Source organism: Canis lupus, chromosome 20, assembly GCF_011100685.1.
Source record: "Canis lupus familiaris isolate Mischka breed German Shepherd chromosome 20, alternate assembly UU_Cfam_GSD_1.0, whole genome shotgun sequence".
Lineage (NCBI taxonomy): Eukaryota > Metazoa > Chordata > Mammalia > Carnivora > Canidae > Canis > Canis lupus.
Window position 1 is genome coordinate 44,953,421 of NC_049241.1, and position 24,045 is coordinate 44,977,465.

Here is a 24,045-nt window from a genome sequence, read left to right on the forward strand (position 1 = left end):
GGATCCCTGGGTGGTGCAGCGGTTTGGCGCCTGCCTTTGGCCCAGGGCGCGATCCTGGAGACCCGGGATCGAGTCCCACGTCGGGCTCCCGGTGCATGGAGCCTGCTTCTCCCTCTGCCTTTTGTCTCTGCCTCTCTCTCTCTCTGTGTAACTATCATAAAAGAAAAAAAGAAAAAAAAAGAAAAAAAAAAGAAAAGGGGTGCTGTCCCATATTATCCCCAAACGGCAGTGCCTCCATGTCAAAGAACTGCTGAGAAACTTCCAGATTAAAGCTGGCTTTCGGAGGGAAAGTGATGCGAGGACATCACTGAGCCAGGTGGCAATGTGGAAGGTGGACTGTGGTGTGAAATGCCCTGTTAATAATGAGCATAATAAGCTCGTTGGCAGCTGCTGTGTAGTTGTGGAAGAGAATACCTTTACTTTTCAGAAGCATGCCATGTGTTTAGGGGTGAAACGTGGTAAATGTGTGAAGTTTGCTTTCAGGTGATCCAGGAACGCACGCGCCTGTGTGTCTGAATTGTTGGTATATGATGGTATGCATGTTGGGGGAGGGCAGCCAGGAGAAAACCCACATGCTTGCATGGGCAGGTAGGGCAACTTAAAGCAGGTTAGTGTGGCATTTAAATGTATTTGCGTGGGACACCTGGATGGCTCAGCGATTGGGCGTCTGCCTTTGGCTCAGGGCATGATCCTAGAGTTTTGGGATCGAGTCCCGCATCAGGCTTCCTGTGGGGAGCCGGCTTCTCCCTCTGTCTATGTTTCTGCCTCTCTCTGTTTCTGTCTATCTCTCATGAATAAATGAATAAAGTGTTTTTTAAAAAATGTATTTGTGTGTTCTTTGAACCATTGCAGCTTTTTTGTGAGTTTGGGATTATTTCCAGGTCATGTCTAGGAGAGAGAACTGGGCTGTAGCGCTTTTTCTCTACTTTTCGAAGCAGCATGTCTCACCTACCACACAGCACAGCTGGGGCTGCCTTGAACCTCTGTCAGCCTGGTGCCAGGCTATGGGCCCTGGGGATCAGTTTTGATGGGACAAACTCTCCTCCTAGGACTTACTTTCAGGTAGGAAGAGACCACTCTAGCACATTGGTTAGGGACATGCCCTCAGCTGGTGGCAGGGGTCTGAGTGAGTGTGCCTGGCATGAAATCTGTCTGAGGAACACTCCATTGAGAAGTTAGTGGGGATGGATCCCAGGAGCAATGCCCTAGATGGGGGTTCACACCAGCGCTGGGTTTGAGAACCATAAAGGGGACCAATGTGGGCCCTACTGGCTGCAGGGCAAGATTTGACAGATGGTTGTATAAGATCAGAGCCCCCCCCCTCCCAGGAGGCTGGGAGGATCTGAGGGTTCTGGCTGGGAAGGGGTACAGGGCCTTGATGTCAGCGGGTGAGAAGGCCCACTAAGGAAGGAGCATGGCAGGAGTGAGCCTGGTCAGTGTGACAGGGAGGTAGCCAGCCTGGAGGCCACCAGGCTTGCACTGCTGTCCCCAGACCTCTCCATGACCATGAATATGTCTGATTGTACATACTTTAAGAAATATTCTTCTGAAGCTACTAGGATCGTGCTGCAGTTCTTGGGAGGACTCCTTGTTCCCATCTGCACCATTCTTACCTGGATCTGCAGTTTGCTCAGCAGAACTTGAGCTGCCTCCTGGTTTCTGGGGTGCGTCAGCTTTTGGCAACTACATGATGCTCGTCTTGTCACTTTGAGCTGAGATCATTCACTTTTGTTTTTAGGCAGGTGACAAATTGTTCTGTAAAAAGGCTATTGACAGTTTCAGACTTCTGGCTCATTCGTATTTTCAGGGCAATTCTCTTTCCCAGCAAACGGGTTAAGGAAAACAGATCTGCAGAAATGGGGAGTGCCCCACATAGCTCCAGCTGAGGATGCTGATTAGCTGGTTTGGGAGGGTTACAGGCATGTCCAAAGGAGCAAGACCCCATTGATGTGGAAGGAGAGGCAGTTAGGAGAAAAGACATATCTGAAGTAGCAGGGGGTCTGCTCCCTCCTTATTATTTTTAAAGATTTTCTTTTTGAGAGAGAGACAGAGTGAGCCCAAGCAAGGGGAAGGGCAGAGGGAGAAGGACAAGCAGACTCCTTACTGACCGGGGAGCCCAATGGGGGGCTTAGTCCTAGGACCCCAAGGTCACGACTTGAGCTGAAATCAGATGCTCAGCTGACTCAGCCACCCTGGCGCCCATGCTCCCTCCTTATTTGAGTTGGGTCCTGGCTTCAGTAAGTGCTCTGCTGCTTCCTGAGCAGGTGACCTTGAACAAGTTGCTTGGCTTCCCTGAGCCTATTTCCTCATCTGCCTGAAGCTGATCCTGGAAACACATGGCCTTGTACATAGGAGGTCCTCACAGTTGGCACTTGAGAGCCAGTGGGCAGCTGGCAGAGCACATGCTGCTGTCTACCCTCACCACACAAGAGGTGGGCACCACTGCCCCATGTGCTTTGCAGGATGAGCCCAGTTTGGCACCATTTTCCACTGGACAGTGTGCTCTAAGGGATGCTCTGAGGGATAGTCAGTTGGTGGATCTTGGTGGATGCTTATGCATGACTTAACCCAAGAACAGGACTGATCCTTTTGTGTCATGGGAGCCAGGTGGCAGCTGATACGCAGCTTTATGCACGTGTGAGATGAACTTCACTCAACTCACCTGCCAGACGCCTTCAGGAGGAGGGTAGTTGAGGATGCTTGCCCTTCAGATATTCTTTAGCCAGCCTGTCCGTGCTTAGAGGGGTCACACTCCACACCAGGTGGGGATAGTGGGCAGAGGGCCTTTCTTAGGATAGGTCTGAAGCCTGTGGCTGAGATTATAACTGGATGGGTAGATAGGCTCTGTTCTCTAGGGCTTCACAGCTCCTGAGCATCCAGAGTCTGAAAGTCCAGATTATTCCAGGAAGGTCCATTCTGTTTGTCTAGGTGATAGAGGATCTTGTTGTCCCAAAGACAACAATTAGGTCCCCTCGAAGCCAAGCCAGGATCTGAAGGGACTGATCTGTTCTTGGCTCTAATAGTGATGAAAACTGAGTGCCTGGCAGCCGCAGGGGACCTCATTGAAAAGACATGGTGAGGCTCTGTGAATGCAGGATGCAGGGTGTTGTTTGGTCCTGGAGCCTCCCTGTGGGACCTAGCCCAGCCCAGCCTTGGCCAGGTCAGGTTCTACTTCTTAAAAGTTAAAAATGCACAGATTTCATGTAGCCTGCTTTGTGTCAGACCCAGTGAGGGTGAGCCTGACTTCTGAACTCCAAGCCTGGCTTCCTGCACAGTGCTTGCTCCTCCAAGAGAAGGCATACCATGGGCTGAAGCCAGCTGGGTCAGTTTTCTGAGGCTTCATTGTCCAGTGTACCCACCTCATGTGCGTTGGTCACATCAATTCTGCTTTCCTCCTGTCTATACATTAGAGAGTAGGCCCAGCTGAACCCTGGGCCCAGTGCTCTCCCTCTGGTGTCAGCAAGAGCATGTTGCCAGTGACCCAGGGACTCAGAACTGCCATGTGGGTGGGCCTAAAGCCCCAGACAATTTTGGTACCTCTCTGAGATGTTTGGAATGTTCTGGCTCAAAATATTAGAACTTCTAGAAGTAGAGAGGGTGACCTAGCTCTCTGAGGAGATTGGCTTGTCCAGACATTCCCCTAAAACCTCAAGGATGTCTTCGGAGCCCTTAGAAGGGATTTCCCAGGTGAACCTCACCCTGTGTTTTAAGGTCAAGTCTCTGAACTGGCTTTATGGCAGAGGCAGCCTCCTTGGCTCAGAGGCAGTCCCCATTCCCAGGGCCCTGGCTGGCAAATGGCAGGATCTGCCTTTTCTGTGTTCCCGAGCAATTACGATTTATTCCAGTGCACTGATAAAGCTAACAAAGGGTGTTGAGCATGGCCTGGAGCTGATGCCCAGGCTGGTTGGAGGCTGGCATTATCTGGAGGCTTTGCTAGGGCAGGATTGGGTGGGAAGGCTGTGGATTCACAGCAGGTGCCCAGGTGACAGGGCTGGACCAACACTGAGTACTGGGACTGGGAAAGGTCCCTGACCTGGCAGCTCCCCGCTAGCAGGTCATCCTGTGTGTGTGACAAGGATGTAGAAGAGTGACCTTTCACTGGATGTAGGCACTGACCAGAGGCCATGAAGTACCACTGTGCCCTGAAGGGAAGAGAAGGCTGGGTTTGCAGCCAGGGCTTTTATATGTCTGTAATTTGATCCTGCATCTCCTGGGACACGTTTGTGACGCTTTGGGATGGGCAATGAGACAGGAGATATACAAGTTGAGCCCACTGTGAGATGTGGATCATCAGGCAGCCCGAATCCCAAGCAGTACTCCAGAGGACCTGGGGCCCTCTGCTTTCTCCACTGTCATTCGATCTTCTCTCAGTTGTCTAGGGAGTGGGGCTGTCATGTCCCCCACCCCTGCCCACCAGCTCTGGGCCAGAGTCAAGTTTGATACTGAGTTCAGTGCCTGGTGTGATGAGTTTTAGTTGAGTTAGAAAAACAAAAGAAGCCCACCCAGCACTCAGGCTCCTCTTGAGGCTGTGGCAGAAGAGCGTACAAAGTGTTCTGTGTGATTTCTTGCTTGTTTATCGGTGTTTCCCATGCATTTTCGTTTGCCTGGTCAAGGACTCTGTGAGAGAGATGAGAGGCCAAGCACACACCTTCCTGAGGTTGTCTCCTGCCTAGACAGAGGACTCTCGGGTCCTGGGAGCAGAGCGAGGGGCTGGGGGCTAGGAGTTCTGTGCTTGGGCTTGCTCTGTCCCAGAAGGTGAGTGGTAACACAGGCAAGATGAGATTTGAGGTTTGGCCGTTTGCCACCGTAGGGACAGGGGCGGAGTCCAGCCCCTCCTCAGGTTCTCCTCAGCACTCAGGCTATGTACACTGGGGGGGGCATGCAGCAAGTTCGAGGTAGGGCATCTTTTTAATTTTTCTATTGAGGAAAGGCAGAGGGGAAAGATGAAATAATAATGAGACCAAAGTGTTGAAAAGAGGGCCTGGCTCCAGCATAAGTTGCACGACTCAGAGAGGTGGTAAGGGCTGGTCCCTCATGATAGACACGCACCCCTAGGGGGAGGCCTGGGACTGTGGGGGCATCTTGTAGAGGGCTGTTTTCTGTTGATGGAGCAGGGCTCAGTGGTATAGAAACACTTCAGTGTGAAGTTTTGTTTAGTAGATGTTTGTCTCATCCCATTATCATGGGGTTATGCACCTTTCATAGAAGTTTGGATAAATTGTGAAATTGGATTAAGATCCAGTGAGGTGGTGACTGAGCATGAGCCATGTGGGTACCCCAGGACTGGTGTCCCTGTGAGACTGAGATAAGCTCTGTGTGGAATGGAGACCCCAGCCCCTCTCTCCTCCATGACCTCCAGCATCCTTGTCTTCTCTTTGTGCCTAATTTTCCTCACTTGTAACAATGGTTATCTGATCCCTGAGTGGTTGAAGATGGGGTCTTACAATGGAGGTTGGCCGTCCAAGATAACACAAGTTGTTGTGTTCGATTTGTTTTTGTTTTTTTTTTAATTTTTATTTATTATTTATTATAGTCACAGAGAGAGAGAGAGAGAGAGAGAGGCAGAGACATAGGCAGAGGGAGAAGCAGGCTCCATGCACCGGGAGCCCGACGTGGGATTCGATCCTGGGTCTCCAGGATCGCGCCCTGGGCCAAAGGCAGGCGCCAAACCGCTGCGCCACCCAGGGATCCCTGTTGTGTTCGATTTGGCTGCAGATTCTGTGCCGAGCCTGTGCCTAACAAGTCCTTGCAGCACCTGCTCTGGTCAGGGCTCAGATGCTGCCCACTCTTATCTGAGTGGAACATAGGCCATACCCTGCCCTGTGGGTTCTTCACTTCCTGTGACCCACTGTACCCTATGTTCTGATTCACTTGGTGTCCCATCTGTAGGGTCACTGCTTTAGGCACCCAGGGTTAGTCATGTTGACTGATACAGAGAGGAACACAGGGAACCCAGTGGTGTAATGGTCTTGGCCCTGTGTGGCCCTGGCCCAATTTATTGGATGTAATAGTGTGTAAGTCTTGAAGCAGTGAAAACTATAGTCAGGGTGAGGGGCAGGTGTGGTGGGAGGACAGTATCTGGCCCACCCCACCAGGGTCATGAGGCTAAGTCCAGATAGTGTCCAAGTGGTCAGCATCCAGGAAGCATACATGGCCATGATTCAGAGAGTGTATAGACATGGGAATCTGAGAGAGACACTTAACTGGGAACTAGTGGGGTGGAGATGGGAGGGCTGGACCTGGCCATTCCCTAGAGCTGCTTTTTCGGGAATGGGAGGGAGAATTGGCAAGAATGGCAATTTAGAAGATTTTCATAAAATAGAACTATTTTAAAAAAGAAAGTGGGTAGCTATAACACCATCAAGAGCAAGTTCCATAAAAGAAGAAATTGATAAGTGCTGCTTCATCGGAATTAATACCTTCTCTTTAAAGGACACTGTTATAAGAAAGAAAAAACAAGTCATGGACTGGGAGAAACTTCAAAACTCATGTGATAAAGCTCTTGTATCCAGAACATACGTAGAACTCTCAAAATGCAATACTAAGAAAATGACCCAGTTTTTAAAAATGTGTTACAGCTTTGTGTAGCTTCACCACAAAGATGCAAGAATGGCAAATTAGTCCATGAAAAATGCTCCACATCATTAGTCAATAGGGGAATGCAAATTAAAATCATCATGAGCTACCACTTCCCACCTATGAGAATGGCTAAAATAAAACAGCCGACAACCCAAATGCTGATGTGAATAGGGAGCAGCTGGATTTCCCTCGTTGCTGGTGGGAACACAAAATGGTGCAGCCCCAGGGATGCCTGGGTGGCTCAGCAGTTGAGTGTCTGCCTTCGGCTCAGGGTGTGATCCTGAGATCCAGGATCAAGTCCCACATCACGCTTCCTGTGGGGAGCCTGCTTCTCCCTCTGCCTGTGTCTCTGTCTCTCTGTGTGTCTCTCATGAATAAATAAATAAATCTTAAAAAAAAAAAAACCCACAAAAACAAAACAAAAAACCCAAAATGTTACAGCCCCTTTGGGAGACACTTTGGCAGCTTCTCATAAAGTCAAACGGATACTTACCAGAGGACCTCCCAATTGTTCTCTTGGGTGAACTGAAAACTCATGTCTGTACAAAATCCTGTATGTGAATGTTTATAGCAGCTTATTCATTGGTCCCCAGAACAAGAGATGAGCCTTGTGTCCTTCAGTCAGCAAATGGATGAACAAACTGGTATAATAGAGTAGGTTAACAATAGTAAAATGGAATGGACTTTGGAGACAGCAGCATGGATGAACCTCAAAGGCATTCCGCTAAGTATGTGTGGTCAGCTGGATAAGGATCTGATAAATGTCCGGGACTGAACCCCTAGAACTTGTGAATGTGACTTTAGATGGAAAAAAAGACTTTGTAGATGGGATTAAGTTAAGAATCTTTAGATGGGGAGATCATCCTGAATTATCTGAGTGGGCCTGAAATGTAATCACAAGTGACCTTATTAAGGAAGAAGCAGAAAGAGATCTGACAGAAGAGGAGAAGGTGATGTGACCATAGAGGCAGAGATTGGAGTGGTGTGGCCATATGCTGAGGGATGCCTGAGGATTCAAAAGGCTGGAGGAAGTAAGGAAGGCTCACACCCTAGAGCCCCTTGACGGAGTACAGCCATGCTGTACTCCGTGCTCATACCTGGATTTCAGCCGGGGAATACTGATTTTGGGCTTCTGGCCTCCAGGACTGTGAGAGAATACATTTCTCTTGTTTTCAGCCACCAAGTTTGTAGTGATTTGTTACAACAACCACAGGGAACTCTGTATGATTCCAGTTACGTGACCTGGAGGAAGCTCCCTGGTAGGGACAGAAAACAGATCGCTGATTGCCAGGGACTGGGAGTGGTGGAGGGTTGGAGGACAGGTGGGTACCGGGAAAATCAGTGGAAAGAAGGTGGCCCTTCTAGTCTGCCTTTATTTGCTGACCCAGGAAGAGCAGACAAGACACTGAGGGGTAGAGGTTGTCAGGGCCACAGTTAGGTGATTTGTCTTTTTTTTTTTTTTTTTTTTTTTTTTTAATCCTCAAACTTCCTGTGTACCTCCATGAATTTAGATGGAATATGTTCTGTGCTGGCCATCGTGTGGGTCCTGATTTCCACCTAGCCCTTGGCTACTTGGAATCTCTCTCTTTGCTTTTCTGTGTCCCTCCACGTAGTGATGAAAGTGTTGCTATTCTCCCTGGCTGTACTTGACGGAAATGGCCCCTCATGGTCATAGACGCTGTCTAAACTCTCCACAGCCTCGGCATCCTGCTCAGAATTTGCCAGGAAGTTGCAGGGAGGATTCCTTGAAAGGAGTTTCCCAATTGTTTGTGCTTTACTGGAAAGGAGGGGAACAGTTGCCAGGTCAGCAGCCAGGCCTTTTCTCAGGACTTAGCTTCCCCCTTTCCTAGCCACATTCTGCTCAGGAGAGGATTGATGGATTGATCATAGCCCCTAAGAAGTGCTGGTGCTCTTCACTTGTGCTTTGTCAAGACTTTTTTTTTTTTTTTTTTTTTTTTAAGATTTATTTATTTAATTCATGGAGACACAGAGAGAGAGGCAGAGATATAGGCAGAGGGAGAAGCAGGCTCCCCATAGGAGCCCAATGCAGGACTCAATCCTAGATCCAGGGATCACAACCTGAGCCGAAAGCAGCCACCCAACTGCTTAGCCACCGAGGTGTCTGGAGAGACTCTCTTTAAGGAGGAACAGACCCCCCCCCCAAAAAAAGGAGGAACAGACCCCTCCTTTTCGGTCCATTTTCCACAGGCAGTCTGTGGAAAGGAGGGCAGGCCGTGTAGGTTGCAGGGAGCATGTTTACCCACGCAGAATTGACACTGAGCCCCACGGGCTGGGAGGGGTGGTGTCCAGTGCTGCTTTTTCCACACAGGCCCAGTGGCAGACATTCTGTGGCTCTCTCCAGGTCAGGACAGTCCTCACTTGTCCTACCTCTTGCTGGCTCTGTCCCTTTTCCCCAGATGATGTGCAGACCCTGTGCTTGTCCCTCTCACTGGCCTTGCCCTGTGTCCATTCTGTGTGGTACATGTGTACTTTTATTTTAAACCTTTTATTTTTTAAAAAGATTTTATTTATTTATTCATCACACACACACACACACACACACACACACACACACACACAGGCAGAGACACAGGCAGAAGGAGCAGCAGGCCCCATGCAGGGAGCCCGATGTGGGACTCGATCCAGGGTCCCCAGGATCATGCCCTGGGCTGAAGGTGGCCCTAAACCGCTGAGCCACCCAGGCTGCCCTATTTTAAACCTTTCACATGGAAATGTTAACATGTGGAGATGACAGAGATGAGAACCATGGGCCCTGTGCCATCACCCAGCCTTGCCCTTTGTGAGTGCCTGACCCTTCACATCTCAGCTCTTCCCAGTGCCGTCCCCCCCTTTTCTTTGTTTAGTCTTGCTGGAGCATTTTTAAAAATATTTTATTTATTTACGAGACACACAGAGAGAGAGGCAGAGACATAGGCAGAGGGAAAAGCAGGCTCCATGCAGGGAGCCTGATGCGGGACTCGATCCCGGGACCCCAGGATCACGCCTTGGGCCAAAGGCAGATGCTCAACCGCTAAGCCACCCAGGTGTCCCTTGCTGGAGCATTTGTAAAACAATTCTAAGTATCTTCATTTCACTCTTGGCTTTTTCAGTGACCAAGTTGAATGGTAACAGGTATGGACTGTTTTTTTTTCAGATGATCTTTACACAGCTCTGTGAGAGCACCTGAGGCATAGCCCCTGGCACCCTTGTAAGGCTGTCTCCACTTGGGTCTCCACGTGGCTGGGTCCACATAGAGCCACACGTGATGTCCATGTCAAGTCTGGTAATTTATAGCACTCCATCCTTCTTCCTTTTGTGCCATCCATCTGTTGGAGAAATCAGGTCATTTGTCCCGTGGAATGTCCCACATTATGGCCCAGGTTCTGCTCTGTTAATTGCTTTACCCTTTGTTTTCCTCAGGGCAACAATTAGCCCAGGGCTTCTCTGCCTCGACACTGCTGGTATTGGGGGCTCGATCACTCTGGAGTGAGGCTATTGTAGGCACAGCATCCCAGGTCTCCATGTACCTGAGGCCAGCAGTGCCCTCTTCTCCAATGAAGTATATCTCTGTCCCATGGGGCTAGGATCACCCAGGTGACCCTGAGTGGAACTCAGTGCCTTACCCAGTGTGCTTCCTGAACCTGGAGGTGGATTTTGTAAGCTACATCCTATTGCTTTGCCTGGGAAATGCTCTGCTCCATGGGGCTACACAGGGATTCTGGCCATGGTGAAGTTCTAACTTGTCCTCTCCGGGACCTAGCATAAAGGGGTCTTGGGCAGCATTTGATGCCTCCTCCCACAGGGCTGCCTGTTCCCCAGCTCTACTTGCTCCCTGTGTCTTCCATCTTTATGGTACCTGCAGGGTGCTCTGTGGTGATACCTTCTCACTGCCCATCTCCACCAGTCCTCCTGACTCATTTGGGCTCTTGGCTAAAACACAGCACCAACAGTGACACTTGTCCCAATGAACTCCTGCCTTTTTTTTAAAGATTTTATTTATTCATGAGAGAGACAGAAAGAGAGGCAGAGACATAGGCAGAGGGAGAAGCAGGCTCCCTATGGGGAGCCTAATGTGGCACTTGATACCAGGACCCCAGGATCACACCCTGAGCCGAAGACAGACACTCAACCACTGAGCCACCCAGGTGTCCCTGAACTACTGGTTTCAAACCCCGCACATGCCCAGTAGGAGATGGTGTTCTGCTACACAGAGTCCTGATAAGGCCAGTGGGAGGGGTGGCTCTTGAGGACCCCATACCACTGTCCATGCCTGTTATAGTCATTGCTGTCACTGGGCTGCTCAGCCCCTGGGTAGGATGTGACTTGTGAGCCTGTGGTGGGAGTAAGGGGGTCTGCAGAGACTAGAGGCATTATGTGTAAGCCAGCCTGAAGCATAAGTACTGAGCATGATGACGCATGCAGACAGGTGGTACCTTGTTCCAGAGACTGTTATAGGAAGTTACATTACCTGGTGACTCACTAATCACAGTCTGGGGGAATAACCCAAAAGCTGCCAAGGCAACAGGGAAATGGACAGCACTCCGGCTAGTCTGATGGACCCTTCTGGCCTGGGCATGTTTGCCACCTTTTGCTTTCTGTCCTGCTGAGAAAGCGAGGTAACAGGGTGACAAGGCTCCCCTAACAAATGGTATGTCCCTGGTCCCATAAGCTGTTGCCCCTGCAGGGAACAGCCAGCCAGAAGGCAGTGATTGGATTGCCAGAGTGTTGCAGCTGCTGGGAGCCAGGCTAGGTGAGTCCAGAGGGTAACCACTGGTCCTGCTGTGAAGGCATCTCTGGCAAGGGCTCTGGCTGCTTGCTCCACAGACACAGTTGGTGCCACACTGTGGGGGGTGGGGGTAGTCCACAAGCCCAGGGGAAGCCTTGCCCCCACTACACTGCCGCTGACTTCCATTTGCACCATGCCTTCTCACCTACTGCCACTGTCTCACTGCTCTTCTGCTGCTCAGCATCTCTGCACTGGCCTCCTCCTGCCTTGGTTCACATCTGTTCTCTTGCCGTGTGCAATAAACCCCTCACTTGATCCTTCTATGTGCAGTCATGGGCACGTGGTGGGGTAGCCAGTTGTCCTGCCCTGCGTGCCATGCTCTGTGAGGCATGGCTTGGGAGCCGAGGGACTCAGGAAGTGCCCCTTGAATACATAAAGGGGAAAGTTGGTCAAACCACGCTAGAGGTGCATGTCTAGCCTGTTCAGGAGGCAAATGTGTAGAGTCTGGCTACTGCACTCTCCCAGGGCCATGGCTCAGGGAGGTCAGGGTTAGCTTGGTACTGGGAGAGCACAGCTCTCACATTAACCTTGTGCCTCGGGTCATAATGGTGTCAGGGCCCTGGGATAATTTGCTTCTATCTCCCCAATCCCGCTCCACCCAGTCCTTGTGCCTCATTGCTACCCTTAGAAAGGCTGCACTTCCAATCCTGTGCTTCGTCACTGTTATTTATGCCTTGAATAGTCAGTGATCTATAGAAATGTAACAATGAGAAAAAGTCTCTTGTGTTCATCTACATATTCCCCGTGACCCAGTGTTCTTGACCCTGTGTGCAGATCCACATGTCCATCTGGTATCACTCTCCCTCCTCTTGAAGGACTTCCAGAACCTTCCCTACAGTGCAGATCTACTGCAAAGATTATCTCCGCCTTTGTCTGCCTAAACAAGCTTTTGTTTCACCTTCTCTTTTCACTGGATAAGTTTGGCATTCATTGTTCTTCTCTCAGTATTTTACAGACCTTCCATGGTCTCCAGGCTTTTTTCTGATACTTAGCTTTGGGAGTCTCCTCTTTGCTCCTTGGTTCATAGCATGTCAGTCTGTGGTCATACTGATTTGCCTGTGGTGTGCTGTGACATGGTTCTTTGTTTTCCTGCTGGCATTTCTTAGATCTGTGGAATTACTGTGTTCCTCACATTTGGGCCATTATTTCCTCAGATACCATGCTCTTGGGATTCCAGTTATGCATATGTTGGAACTCTTGGTACCATCGTCCCACAGTTCACCAAGGCTGTATTCATTTTCCTGTAGACGTCTTTTCTTTTCTTGTCTTTTCTTTCTTTTTTTTTTTTTTTCTTTTTTTGTAGACTCTTTTCTGTGTGTGATTCATTTTGGATAGTTTCTGGTAGTTTGTCATCAGGTTCATCACCTTTTCTTCCACATTGTCCCATATTTATCCCACCTCGAGAGTTTTCCTTTCCAGATATTGCATTTCTCAGCTCCAGAAATTCCATGTGGCTCTTTCCTCCTACCTCATATTTCTCTTCTCACCAGTTCAAGTTTCTTTTAAGCCCTTGAACATTTTTCATATGTAATAGTTGCTCTAATGTGAGGCCCTTGTCTGTCAGTTACGTTGTCTCTGTCCTTCGTGAGTCTGTTTTCGTTGGCTGAATTTTCTTCTGGGTTGGGGGGGTCACACTGTCCTATAGCTTCACATTGTCTGGGGGTTTCTGGTTTTGGATACCAAGTGTTGTGAATTCCATGCGGTTGTGTGGTGGATTTTGTTATCTTTCTTGAAGTGTGTCAGTTCTGCTGCTGGCTGCTGGCAGGCAGTTTGGTGAGTGGTGGATCACCTGATCCTGTGGAAGCTTGTTTCTGAGATTTTTTTTTAGTAAAGGGAACTGAGAGAAGCCTTTACTTGAGGGCTAGTTTAGCTCCACTGCTGAGTGGGGTACAATGAGGACTCCCTTGGACTGGCCATATATGGCATCTCTCAGGCCACATCCTCTGTCTTGGGGCCCTGGGTCAAGGAGTGCCCCCGAGCCTTCAAGGGGAGCAGTTTAGTCCGCTTTGAGGACTCCAGGAGAGTCTTCTGCACTGCCCCCTACTCCAGGGGCCTCTACCCACACATCCAGCCCCTTCTGCCTCCCCAGCCCGTGATCTGGAAAGTTTCTTGAGGCAGTAAGCTGAGTGGTCAGAGGCTGCCACAGGGGCCCATGGCATTTGGGATTCCCCTTAGCCTGCCTGCCCCACCCTGAACCTAACCTCCTGGACTCGGGAAAGGTAAGAATTGGTGAATTATTCAGCTAGCTTTATTCCAGTTGGTTCCTGGAGGTGACAACCTTGATGCATTTTGAGTCATTCAAATTTACTTTACAGTAAATAGCTGAGAACTTATGTTTAGAAAAATAAAAACCTCACTTTGGTCTAAAAACAGATTTCCATTGCAAGTAGCACCCCCGCCCCCAACAAAACAGTGTGTGCCAAAGACCACTCTAGTGGATACTGGAGATACACAAGTGGTTTCAGTACATTTTAGAACCCTTCAGAAATTTCTCTTAAACCTTCTTATAATGATTTTAATTCTGTATTCTTCATTAAAATGTTGCTGGGTCTCTGACCTGGGAATTTGTGGCAGGTGGGATGGTCACATGCCATTGTGCAGGACACTCTACATCAGATTCCTGTAGCCCTTGGAGAGGTGACCCAGCTGGCACCCATGGTCCCTCCTAGAAATCTTAAAGGGGTGTAGGGGCACAGTGGTGAGCAGGTGCCCAGTGTCGAAAAGTCTGCACAAAAGGTCAAGGAAGCCTGCCCTGGGGTGGAGGAGCTGATGGGCAAGAGCCACAGTTGACTTATGCAGCCTCAGTAACACAGATTACCAGGGTTAGGTTCTGCTGGGCCTGTGAATGTGGCAATGACCATGACTGGCTGTCCACTGTTGGGTGGCGTGGCCTGAATGTCATTAGAACACACCTTGTTGTCCAGTGAGTCTGAGGGCGCTGAGGGCTGCTATTCTCTTTGTTCTGATGTCTTACCAAGTGGGGCCCCTTGCCCTCTGCTGCCTGCACAGAGCTGGCAGTACTTAGATGGGTCTGGTCCTGGTGTCTGTTTTTGTTAGTGGCTATAGACAGGGGTCTTGTGGGGAATCACCCAAGTATGTATGTGATAGAAGTGAATTGCTCTGCTGAGGGCAGAGGTTCTCCTGCTGGAGGGAGGACACACCAGGAAAACTTGTATAGCCAGGAGCCTGGTTTTGTGATTATAGCCAGGCCATATGGGAACATGCATTTGTCATTGTTGAGAAAGCCTGGGTTTTTAGGCTTCTCTGCCAAATGCTCTAATGGGTAAAGTCCACTGCCCTTGGAATGTGGGTGACCGCAGGAAAGGAATCTTCTAGGTAACTTGCTTGACAGCTACCAAGCTAGTTAAATGCTTCACAAAATGGCCTACGGGGAGCATGTGGTCCAGGGGAGGTTGGCCCACTATGCCAGCTGGTGTGGGCGCTGGTGGTTGTCATCCAGGCACTATTGTGGCTGCCCTGGTGGTGTTCCTTCTGGGGAAATGCACCCTTTCTGGTTCCTCCCCATTATTACTCTAAATCCAGACTTGCATTGTCACCATTGTCATCACCCCTGCCCCCAGCCTTGGAACACACAGGCCTTGCACTGTTGATAGTAGAAGCACATAGTGCTAGAGTTAGCCCCAGGCTGGCTCCTAGGTGGGGGTCTGAGCTAACAGACCTGGAGGTGCAAGAAGCAAGCCCAGGTGCCCTCTGCCACTGTGGCATCCCATGTCTCTACTCTGGGCTTTGTACCTGCTATTCCCTCTGCCAGGAGCAGCCTGCCTGCCTGCCTTTAATGATCAGGTGAGGTCAGTAGAGAGTTCATAGGACTGCATTGCCTTTGCCGTGGTGTTCCTGTGTCTTTTGCTGTTTCGTTCCATCTACTCTATATCCTGTGCTGAAAATGTTTAACAGACTGGAATATCTCCCCTGGGTGTTCAGGAATCTTCTGTGTTCAGATGATATTGGTAAAAGCCAGGAGTCTTCAGAGAAAGGCCCTCTGTGAACTTGAGAGTATGTCACAGCTGTCATGGAGGTGTGTTGATGGCCCATAGAACTTACTGTTTTAGGTGTAGAGTCTGTGAATGTTAATACAGTGCCCTAGAAGCTACCTGCAGCCACTGCCCACTCCCATCCACAGCCTAAGCACTCACTGATCTGCTTTCTGTCTCTTTACTTTTGCATTTTCTGAAAATTTATATGAACAGAATCATACAATGCAGGATGTCCTATGTTGAGGTGCTTTTAGCCAGTGGCTTTGAGATTTGTCCCATGTTGTGTCCATCAGGAATTTGTTCCTTTTTATTTCTGAGTAATATTCTGTTGTTACTTTGTCCACCAATTAATGGACGTTTGAGTTGTTGCAGCCTTTTGGATACTAAGAGTAATTCTGCTGTGCACGTTTTACGTAAGTTTTTGTGTAGACCCATATTTTCAATTCTCTTGGGTCTGTCCCTTGGAGTGGAAATGCTGGGTCATGTGGTAAATTGTGTTTAACCTTTTTAGAAACTACCAGATTGTTTTCCACAGTGGCTCTGCCGTGTGCGCTCCCACCAATGTGTTGGGTGTTGTCCTTTTTGTTTTAGCCGTCCTGATAGATGCATATTATCACCCCGGGAAATCTGCCCTTCGCTGATGATGAATAGTGGCTTTTCATACACTCATTTGCCACCTTGCAGGTTTTCTTTTCAGTCTCTGTCTTTAACCCAATCCCAAGCAAAATCTGCTTAAATGTTGTGTCTCCAAGGACCCAGCCAGGCCAAGGACCCCATAGGTGCCACGTTTATCATTCTGTGAATGTCCGTGAAGCCTGGGGGGTGGCGGTGGATGCTGTCTGGTTGTGGCTTATAGGATGGGTCAGCTGGTCCTGAGTCTGCTTTGGGGAAAGTCTGGCCCCTGTCTCTGAAGCACAGCAACCCTTGTGCCGGCAGAGGCTGGTTTCTGGTCCTGGAGGAGGACAGGGGGCTGGAGGATGCCCCATGTCCAATGGCCTGGCAGTGAGAGGTGATGTGCTTTGGAAGTGTAGGGTGGTTTCTAGGGCATCAGATCTTATGGGGTAAGTGCTAGTGCTAGGTGTAATCTCTCAGGATGTTTGGAAATTCTGTTGCCCCAAGTTCACTGACAAACTGCTCCAGATGACAGAGTCCTTGAGATTTTTGGCAAAAGAGAGGGCTCCTGGTAAACAAAGTGTATGTGTAGTGGGGGGAGAATTCATGCGTGGCTTGTGTGGTCCCAGCTGGCTGAGCCATGTCTGCCTCATACAGCCACAGCCCTCATCTGAGCGACTAATGGACTCATGCACACCATGAGGCCAACCTGCCGGTTGGCTGATTCTTCTCATAAGTCTAGAGAGCTGCTTCACCCATGCAGGGCCTATGGTGGACCTGACGGTCTGGGTGGAGAGCAGACAGGTAGTCACTCCAGATACCTGGTGTCTGGGATGTGGGGAGCCAGCGAGAGGGCCTCTTCTCACTGCAGATGGGTCTGAAGTACAGGCCTGAGAACAGGCTCTGAGGGAGGTAGGAGAGCCAGACCCTGGCTGCCATCTGGAGGAGGCTGGGGAGGACAGTGGGCACAGAAGCGAGGCAGGTTTGGGGGCTGAGGGAGGAGGTTGTGGTGACAAACTAGGACCATGCTGGGGGGTGATATGTGCTGTACAGAAGATGGGTGCTCAGGGCCCAAGATGGGTGAGAAGAAGAGGTGCGACCCTCCATCTGGATTCATGTTCTTTCTAAAATTCTGACAGAAGGCTGATCTCTGAATAGCTGAAGCTTAAAGTATTTTGAGTTTTTAAGTATATTTTTTCTTGTGACATTTGGAAATTGCGCCACCCCAAGCTCAGTGACAAACTGCTCTGAAACTGTGACGAGGGAGCTGAGCAGGCCTTGGGCCCTGTCCTGGCAGGGTGTTTGGTGGGGGCTGGGGGGTGGGGATCACCTCATCAGCCTGCCTTCTGGCCAACAGCACTCATTCATTGCAATTCCCTTCTGAGGGGGTGTCTCCAAAGCAGGGCGGTCTGGGCTGATACTGGTTTGGGGAGAACAGTGAGGGGCTGTCATCTCCTGTGTCTCCACTCTTAACTCTTTTATACCTGGCCTCCATGCCGTCGAGGAACTCCTACTGATCCTTCAAAATCTTGTTCCAGTGACCTTTCCTGTAATTTTCAGATGTATGTGTGTTTTCTCTCGCCTCTCCTAAAAACACTCTTACCTTACTCTTTCTATAACTGGGAAGTGAGTGTTTGGATTTCGAGATATCTTTATTGACGTTTTCCCATTTTGCTTTTTTGCAGGAGTCTGTTTCACTGAGACCATCAATACGATTTCAAGGAAGTCAAGGGGTGAGTCTTTTTTGTCTTAATCATATCTGGAATTGTGACCAGTATTCTCTCTGGCCTGTCATGGTATGCTGGGCACAGAAGCAGACTAGGGGCAGCATTTTGGTCCCATCCATCTCGGTGTCAGGCCAGGCACTGTGCGAAGCTAAGATCTGCTAGGTTGGTCCCATGGCCAAGGACCACATCAAGAGGCTCTCTGGGGGTAAATGCAACTTTTCTGTCCAGCAGAGCCTCCCTTCCTGTAGCCAATGCATAGCTGACTCTCAGGCCCCCAAATCTCTGTTCTGATCTAATCTCTGTGCTAATTCTAAACTGAAGTGTCCCAGCGGCCAGGCAGGCCTAGAGCTATGGCCTCCCCTGGAGGTGGTTTGTTGGTGGACCTGGGACCATGGATGTTTGATTTTGGTACTGGACTGCTGGATGGGGGGAGGGGCTTGTTATAGAAGCTCACCACTCCATGTTTTCTGAAACATCTTTATTTCATTCTAAATGATCATCTTCCAGAAAAATTAGAGAATAAGAAAAAGGAAAAGTCCACAATCCTTGCCCCCCAAGGCTTAGGACCTCCCACCGCCCCCATATCCCTCATCCACCAAACATGCCTTGGAACGCTTCAGTTTTTTTTTTTCTGGTCTTTATATTGCAAATTTTTTTTTTTTTAATCTGAAATGTTGCCACAAGTGGCTGAGTCAGTTTCCACCTGACAGCTGGGCGTCTGCCTCCTTATGGAGGAGGTCTGTGGGTTTCACCTCTGCCAGGGTGCTCCAGAGAGACAGCCTCTAGAGGATCCATGTGTCTTTGTGTGTGCAAATGCAAAGATACCAAGAGATACATTGCAGTGCATTGGCTCACGGAGTTGTGGGGCTGATGAGGCTGAAGCCCATCCAGGGGCAGGCAGGAATGGGCACTGTGGTCCATAGGCGAGGTTCCTTTTTCCTCAGGGAAACTGAAGTTTCCCTCCTAAGGCCTTCAGCTGATTGGATGAGGCCTACTCAGACCATTAAGGATCATTTTCTTAAAGTCAGCTGATCATGGATGTCACCACATCTACAGAATACCTCCATCCAGATTAGCATTCGTGGCGTCACTTAGGGCTGTGGCCTGGCCAGGTGCACACATGAACTGAACTGACCATCATACCAAGACCTGTCAAGGTCAGCAAGATCCCCTGAAAAGCCCCAGACTCCCTGCTCCCCCGGTGCCTCCTCTGGGACATCTGCACCTCTGTCAGGCTCCTGCTGAGTCTTGTGGTAATCTTCTCTTTATCTTCCTTGGGACATTTCCCCAGGGACAGAGGTCAGTGTTGAAGGCAGGGCTCCCTGGGCTTGCTGCCAGACTGGCCTCATGGCGCCCTCTGGTGGCCAGTGGTCGTGCTGTGCCCTCAGTGGTCAGGGAAAGATGAGGAAGTGGATCTATGCAAAGGGCCACTGAGATCAGTGGCTTATCTAGTGAGCAGCATTTTCTGGTCATGAAGACACCACCTGGCCACTCACAGGAGCCACAGAAGCACCACAGAGTTCTCCCGGACCCTGCCTTGTATTGCCCAAATTTCTGTGCAAAGCCTGAGAGCCACATCCATTCAATTAAGGATCCTACTACCTTCAATTTAGAATCATGCTTTATCTGCCTTTTTTTGCTTCCTGGATTTTCTCATGCATAACAGAAGAACCTAAAGGTTCTGAGGGTACTGAGGCCCTGTGCCAGAGTTCTGGCCAGGCAAGTCAGACCATGATTCTCCATAGGAGGCTATTCCCTGTGTAAGCCCGTGTGAGGGTTAGAGGGTGCCAGGTTGCAAGGAGGGGTGCTATTCTTTCTCTGCTTGCTGTGAAGAGTCAGGCACTAGATCTACCCTCTTTGTCCTTTGGACCTTGTTCTTCTCTTCCTGGGCTTTGATGGGATGCATCCCCTCATCCCTGCCAGTTGTGAGGAGTGTGGCCTGGCTCTACGCACATAGCAGACACTCTCTTTGCCAGGCTGCATCTGCATAGTCAGCCTGATGCCAGAGGAGGCAGGACACCTGGGCTCTCCCCTCCTCCTTCTCCCAGGTACTCAGCTGCTTGTGCATAGCTGAGGTTGGAGGTGGAGCTGGTGAGGTAGGCTGGACAGAGAAGGAGTAGAAGGTCAGTGGGGGTGGGGCTGGGCAGGCTCTTTCAGTGTTCATGGTGCATGGGCTGATTCCACATTTGGCTCTTTGTAGGCTGACAGGAACTCTCTTTCCCAGAGGCCCATGAAGCTGACAGACTGAGACCCCATCTGCCAGCTCCTTAGCTTGGGGACCTTGGCCAGTTCTTTTCACCATCCCTCAGCCTCCTTGCCCAGGGGATGGGCTCTCTGCCTCAAGGGTCGTGTGTGTGTGTGTGTGTGTGTGTGTGTGTGTGTGTGTGTTAATGAGGCCTTAGGAGAACCATTGTCTGTCTTGTGGCCCAGAATGAGCTCACTCAGCTCCTTGTACACATTCCCCCTTGGTGTGCACAGCCAGCACAGGGCTTCAGCATTGAGCACCGCCAGGGGTGGGAGTCTGATCTGGCCTGGCCACCTCCCTGCCTGTGCTTGCAAGCACCATGAGAGCCAGGCCTGCCCAAGGAGGTTGTGGCATGCATCTGGGCCATGGTATTAGCGGGTTCCTTGGAGTGACTAACGGCATGTGCCAAGTTGTCCTGTGAACCATGTTGGGCCTCTAGGGTGCCATGTGCCAGAGCTAGATGTTCATCTTTGTTTCATTTGCTGTGTACATGTTTGTTTGCATTCTCTGCCTTCTCTCAGATACTGAGCTGGCTGAGACCTGGGCCTCTCTGCTGTCCACAGGTCACTTCTAAGTTGTTAACCTCTGACAGCTGGCGAAAAGCCTCTGCAGGGAAAGAGAAACCCCCACCTGGCCAGCCCCACCCTGAAACTCTTCAGTTGATGAAAAAAGAGAAGTAGGGTCAGTATCCAGGGCTGCTTAGGGTCTTCACATTTCCCTGTGCTGCAACAGGAGCCTGCACTACAATTTCTAGAATGAGGTTTGGCAGGTCTGGTCAGAGATGTTTGACCAGTTTCTGTGTGTCTAAGAGTCATCTCTTCGGGAGCAGTTAGGGACATAAATAAGATTGAGCCACTAGGGTGCTTGTAGCTGCGTTGTTTGTAACAGGGACAATTTGGAAACAGTCTAGAAAATTTTTGAAGTGGGGGTTTCAGAAATTGGGAGCCATTTCCAGGAGGAGGCGGGTGTGTCCTCCTTCTACTGAGCTTCCTGGGTGAGTGAAAGCATGAAAGTGGCTCTTGAAATGCAAGCAGAGCTTAGAATGCACCCTTGGGTTGGTATTGAGGGAGTGCCCCTGGGTGGAAGAGGAGGCTTTGCTCTTGGAAGTCAAGTTCAGCAATAGTAGTTCTCATTACCCAGAATATGTTTATTCTTAGGCTTCCTTGAGAAGTGAAAATAGCTAAGGAAATGTATGGCCTGGAAGTTCCTCTGACCAGAGAGAAGACTCTGGGCATTTGGTGTTTGGGTTCCTGTGTATGCCGGTTTACCTCATGCTTACCTGAATAGAATATCAAGTGCTTCCTCTCCCCACCCCCAGTTTTTTCCCCCAGGACTTGCTTTGTCTTTTCACAGCCCCCACCTGCACCTACACTGTACAGGAGGCCCTGCAGATGGGTGGGGGGAGGAGGCAGGCTCTGCTTGGGACAGATTTCAAAGGGAGGGGCTCTAGCCAGGGACCTGTGTCCCATCACAGGCCTCAGAGGCAGTCAGGGCAACCCAGGAAGGACAAAACTGTTTGGTGCTTCAGGTCTATGCACACAGACACTAATTAGGTTTATAGTGACGTAACCTGGAGTCAGGGCTGACATCAGACACACCCAAATCTACGTGCTTAGGCCAGCTGAGGACCACATGGTGGCCCCCATGAGGCAGCTGAGACTTGGTCCAGAAGGTACATGTTCTGGCCAAGTAGGGCCGAGTTTCGGGCCACATCCTGGAGCATGTTCCAGGCTCTTCGCTGACACACAGAAAGCCATGCATTCCTGGGCTATTCATCCCCATCTGGCTAATTTCCCTGCCTGGTTCCTAGTGACTGGTAACCAATAACAAGCGTTGTTAAGGAGCAGCAGAGCAGCCTGTTAACTAGAGGATTCTACAGGCCATGGTAGTGCTGGGGAGGAGCTGGGACCAAGAGAATGGGTCACAGCAGGCTCCTGGAAAACCTCCCTTCTACCTCCCTTCCTCCCCGACTCAGGTGCCCCCCACTTTGTCCTGAAGGATACTAGAGACCTCTTCCTCTGTCACGAAGAGCATCCTGTTCCCCTATTAGTCAGTTTCAAGCCTTGGGTTCCCCCACCATCCTGTGGCTCCAGTAGCTACACAAGCCCACCTCTGGGCTCTGCACTGGAACTCCTACTTCCATAATGGATTTTGAAGGTGGACAGACACACCTGTGTGGAAAAGGTGTAGATGGGGTCAAGGGGTCACAGTGAAGAGCCCTCCCATAGCCCCCGCCCAGAGGCAAGCAAAATCACTTTGGGGCTCAGGCCTCAACTCCTTTCCTCTTCTCAGAGGTGACAGCCCAGTGAGCATCATTGTCCTTGAGGCAGCCACTGTCCTGAGCAGACTGAGGTGGAAAATGCTGCCTGGGGAGGCCACATCTCCACAAGAGTCAAGATGGGATGAGGGAGAGGGTCAGGGATAGGGTGGAAAAAGAGCCCCTCACGGCAGCAGGTGTCAGACTCCACTGGCAGCTGCTTTTGGTTTGCTGACTTTGTGGCACACAAGCTTCCTGCTGCATTCTGGGCAACTGCGTCAGTGTGTTTCTGGCTTTGGGTACGTCTCCTGCAGTGACCCTTAGCAGCCTGGGCCTTGGCATCTTGTGCAGCGTGTTTCCAGCTACTTCTATGATGGGGAACGAAAGTCACATCCAAGAATGGTTGAGTGGACAGCACAGGTGGCCACAAGTGTTGGACAAGGAGGTGTCATGTGCGGGCAGGCCAGGGCTCAGCTGCCATATCTGGGAGCCACTCTGTGCCATGTTGGCTCTCGCTGTGCACATCCATGCCTCTCCTTGGGGTGGGGACTGACTGTATGCTGGGCGGGTCACTCAGTGTTGGGGGCCAGCTCTCAGCTGGGTACAAATGCAGGTTCCCTGTGGATCCACACACCCACCACCCTGAGGGGCAGGATAGGGAGGCCATGAAGCCTGGTCAAGAGAGCAGTGTCCCTCCATGTGGCCTGAGCCACTGTGTCCTCAGTCTCAGGCCAAACTGCCCTAATTTACCTGTGACAGCTAAAGGGGTAGCTGTGACAGGGGTAGAACTCAGCTGGGACCATGTTCGATCCAGTGCTAATGAGAGGTGTTGGCGTCCTCACAACATTGGGGAGGATACAGTGCTTGGATATACAGAGGTGGTTTGGCAGCCCAGGGATGAGGCCTGAAGGTGGCCTGCCCATCCCCTTAACCTCCATTTACCACTTGTGTCCCCCTTCTGTGTCTGCCTAGCTGTGGTAAGCTCTTGCACTCAAAACCCAGGGATTACTGTATGAGGGGTCACCACTGGTGACAGAGGGTTCTAGAAGCCCATCCTGCACTCCAGATATGGCCCAGCCACGAGAACATTGTATCTTCCTACCAGCTTCCTCCATAGCCCCCAGGACTTCAGCCTAGGGAGGGTTGACCTGGAATCCTGCAGTGTCCTCTGGGGGCAAGGCTTTCCCACCTGCGCTGAGCCCTGCACTGTGGCTTGGAGCATTGCTGTCTATCTTGTCTGCCAGCCAGGCTCTCCATCCCTTCTGCAGAGGCACTGTCCAAAGTCAGGGTTACATTAACCAAGACATTCATCCTGTGTCACATGTAACTGTGTCATGGTTTGTTAGCAATGAGCCCCTCACCCCCCTCCTGCCTTGTTCTTGGCTGCTGGACAGTGAGTGGACATAGGTGGAGTCTGTATCCCACAGGGGAGCAAGTGTGTGATATCTCCTGATGCCCATCTTTTTTTTTTTAATTTTATTTATTTTGAGTATTTTATTTATTTATTCATGAGAGACACAGAGTGAGAGGCAGAAACATAGGCAGAGGGAGAAGCAGGCTCCCCATAGGGAGCCTGATGTGGGACCTGATCCAGCACCCCAGGATCATGCCCTGAGCCAAAGGCAGACGCTCAACCACTGAGCCACCCAGGTGTCCCTCCTGATGCCCATCTTGTCTGATTTCATCTTCATGCATGTCCCAGGCCAGATCTGCCCCATTTGCTGGGTAGGACACTGGGTCTTGGCCTAGATCAATGTGGGGTCCCTGTTTCCAGGTGTGTGTTCGGTGTTCTATGCTCCTCAAGCCTAGGTACCATCACTGCTTAGAAAGTGCTTGCACATTCT

At 50.4% G+C, this 24,045-nt stretch overlaps 1 protein-coding gene across 2 annotated transcripts in view; it reads left to right on the forward strand.

Annotated features, from left to right (window-relative positions):
- Positions 1–24,045, forward strand: part of ELL (elongation factor for RNA polymerase II) — a 79,265-nt gene that overhangs the window by 31,676 nt on the left and 23,544 nt on the right. For both annotated transcript variants that reach the window (XM_038566807.1, XM_038566806.1), the window contains exon 2: positions 17,658–17,705. In XM_038566807.1, coding sequence (XP_038422735.1) covers positions 17,658–17,705 — 48 coding nt within the window. The remainder of the gene's footprint in view (positions 1–17,657; positions 17,706–24,045) is intronic.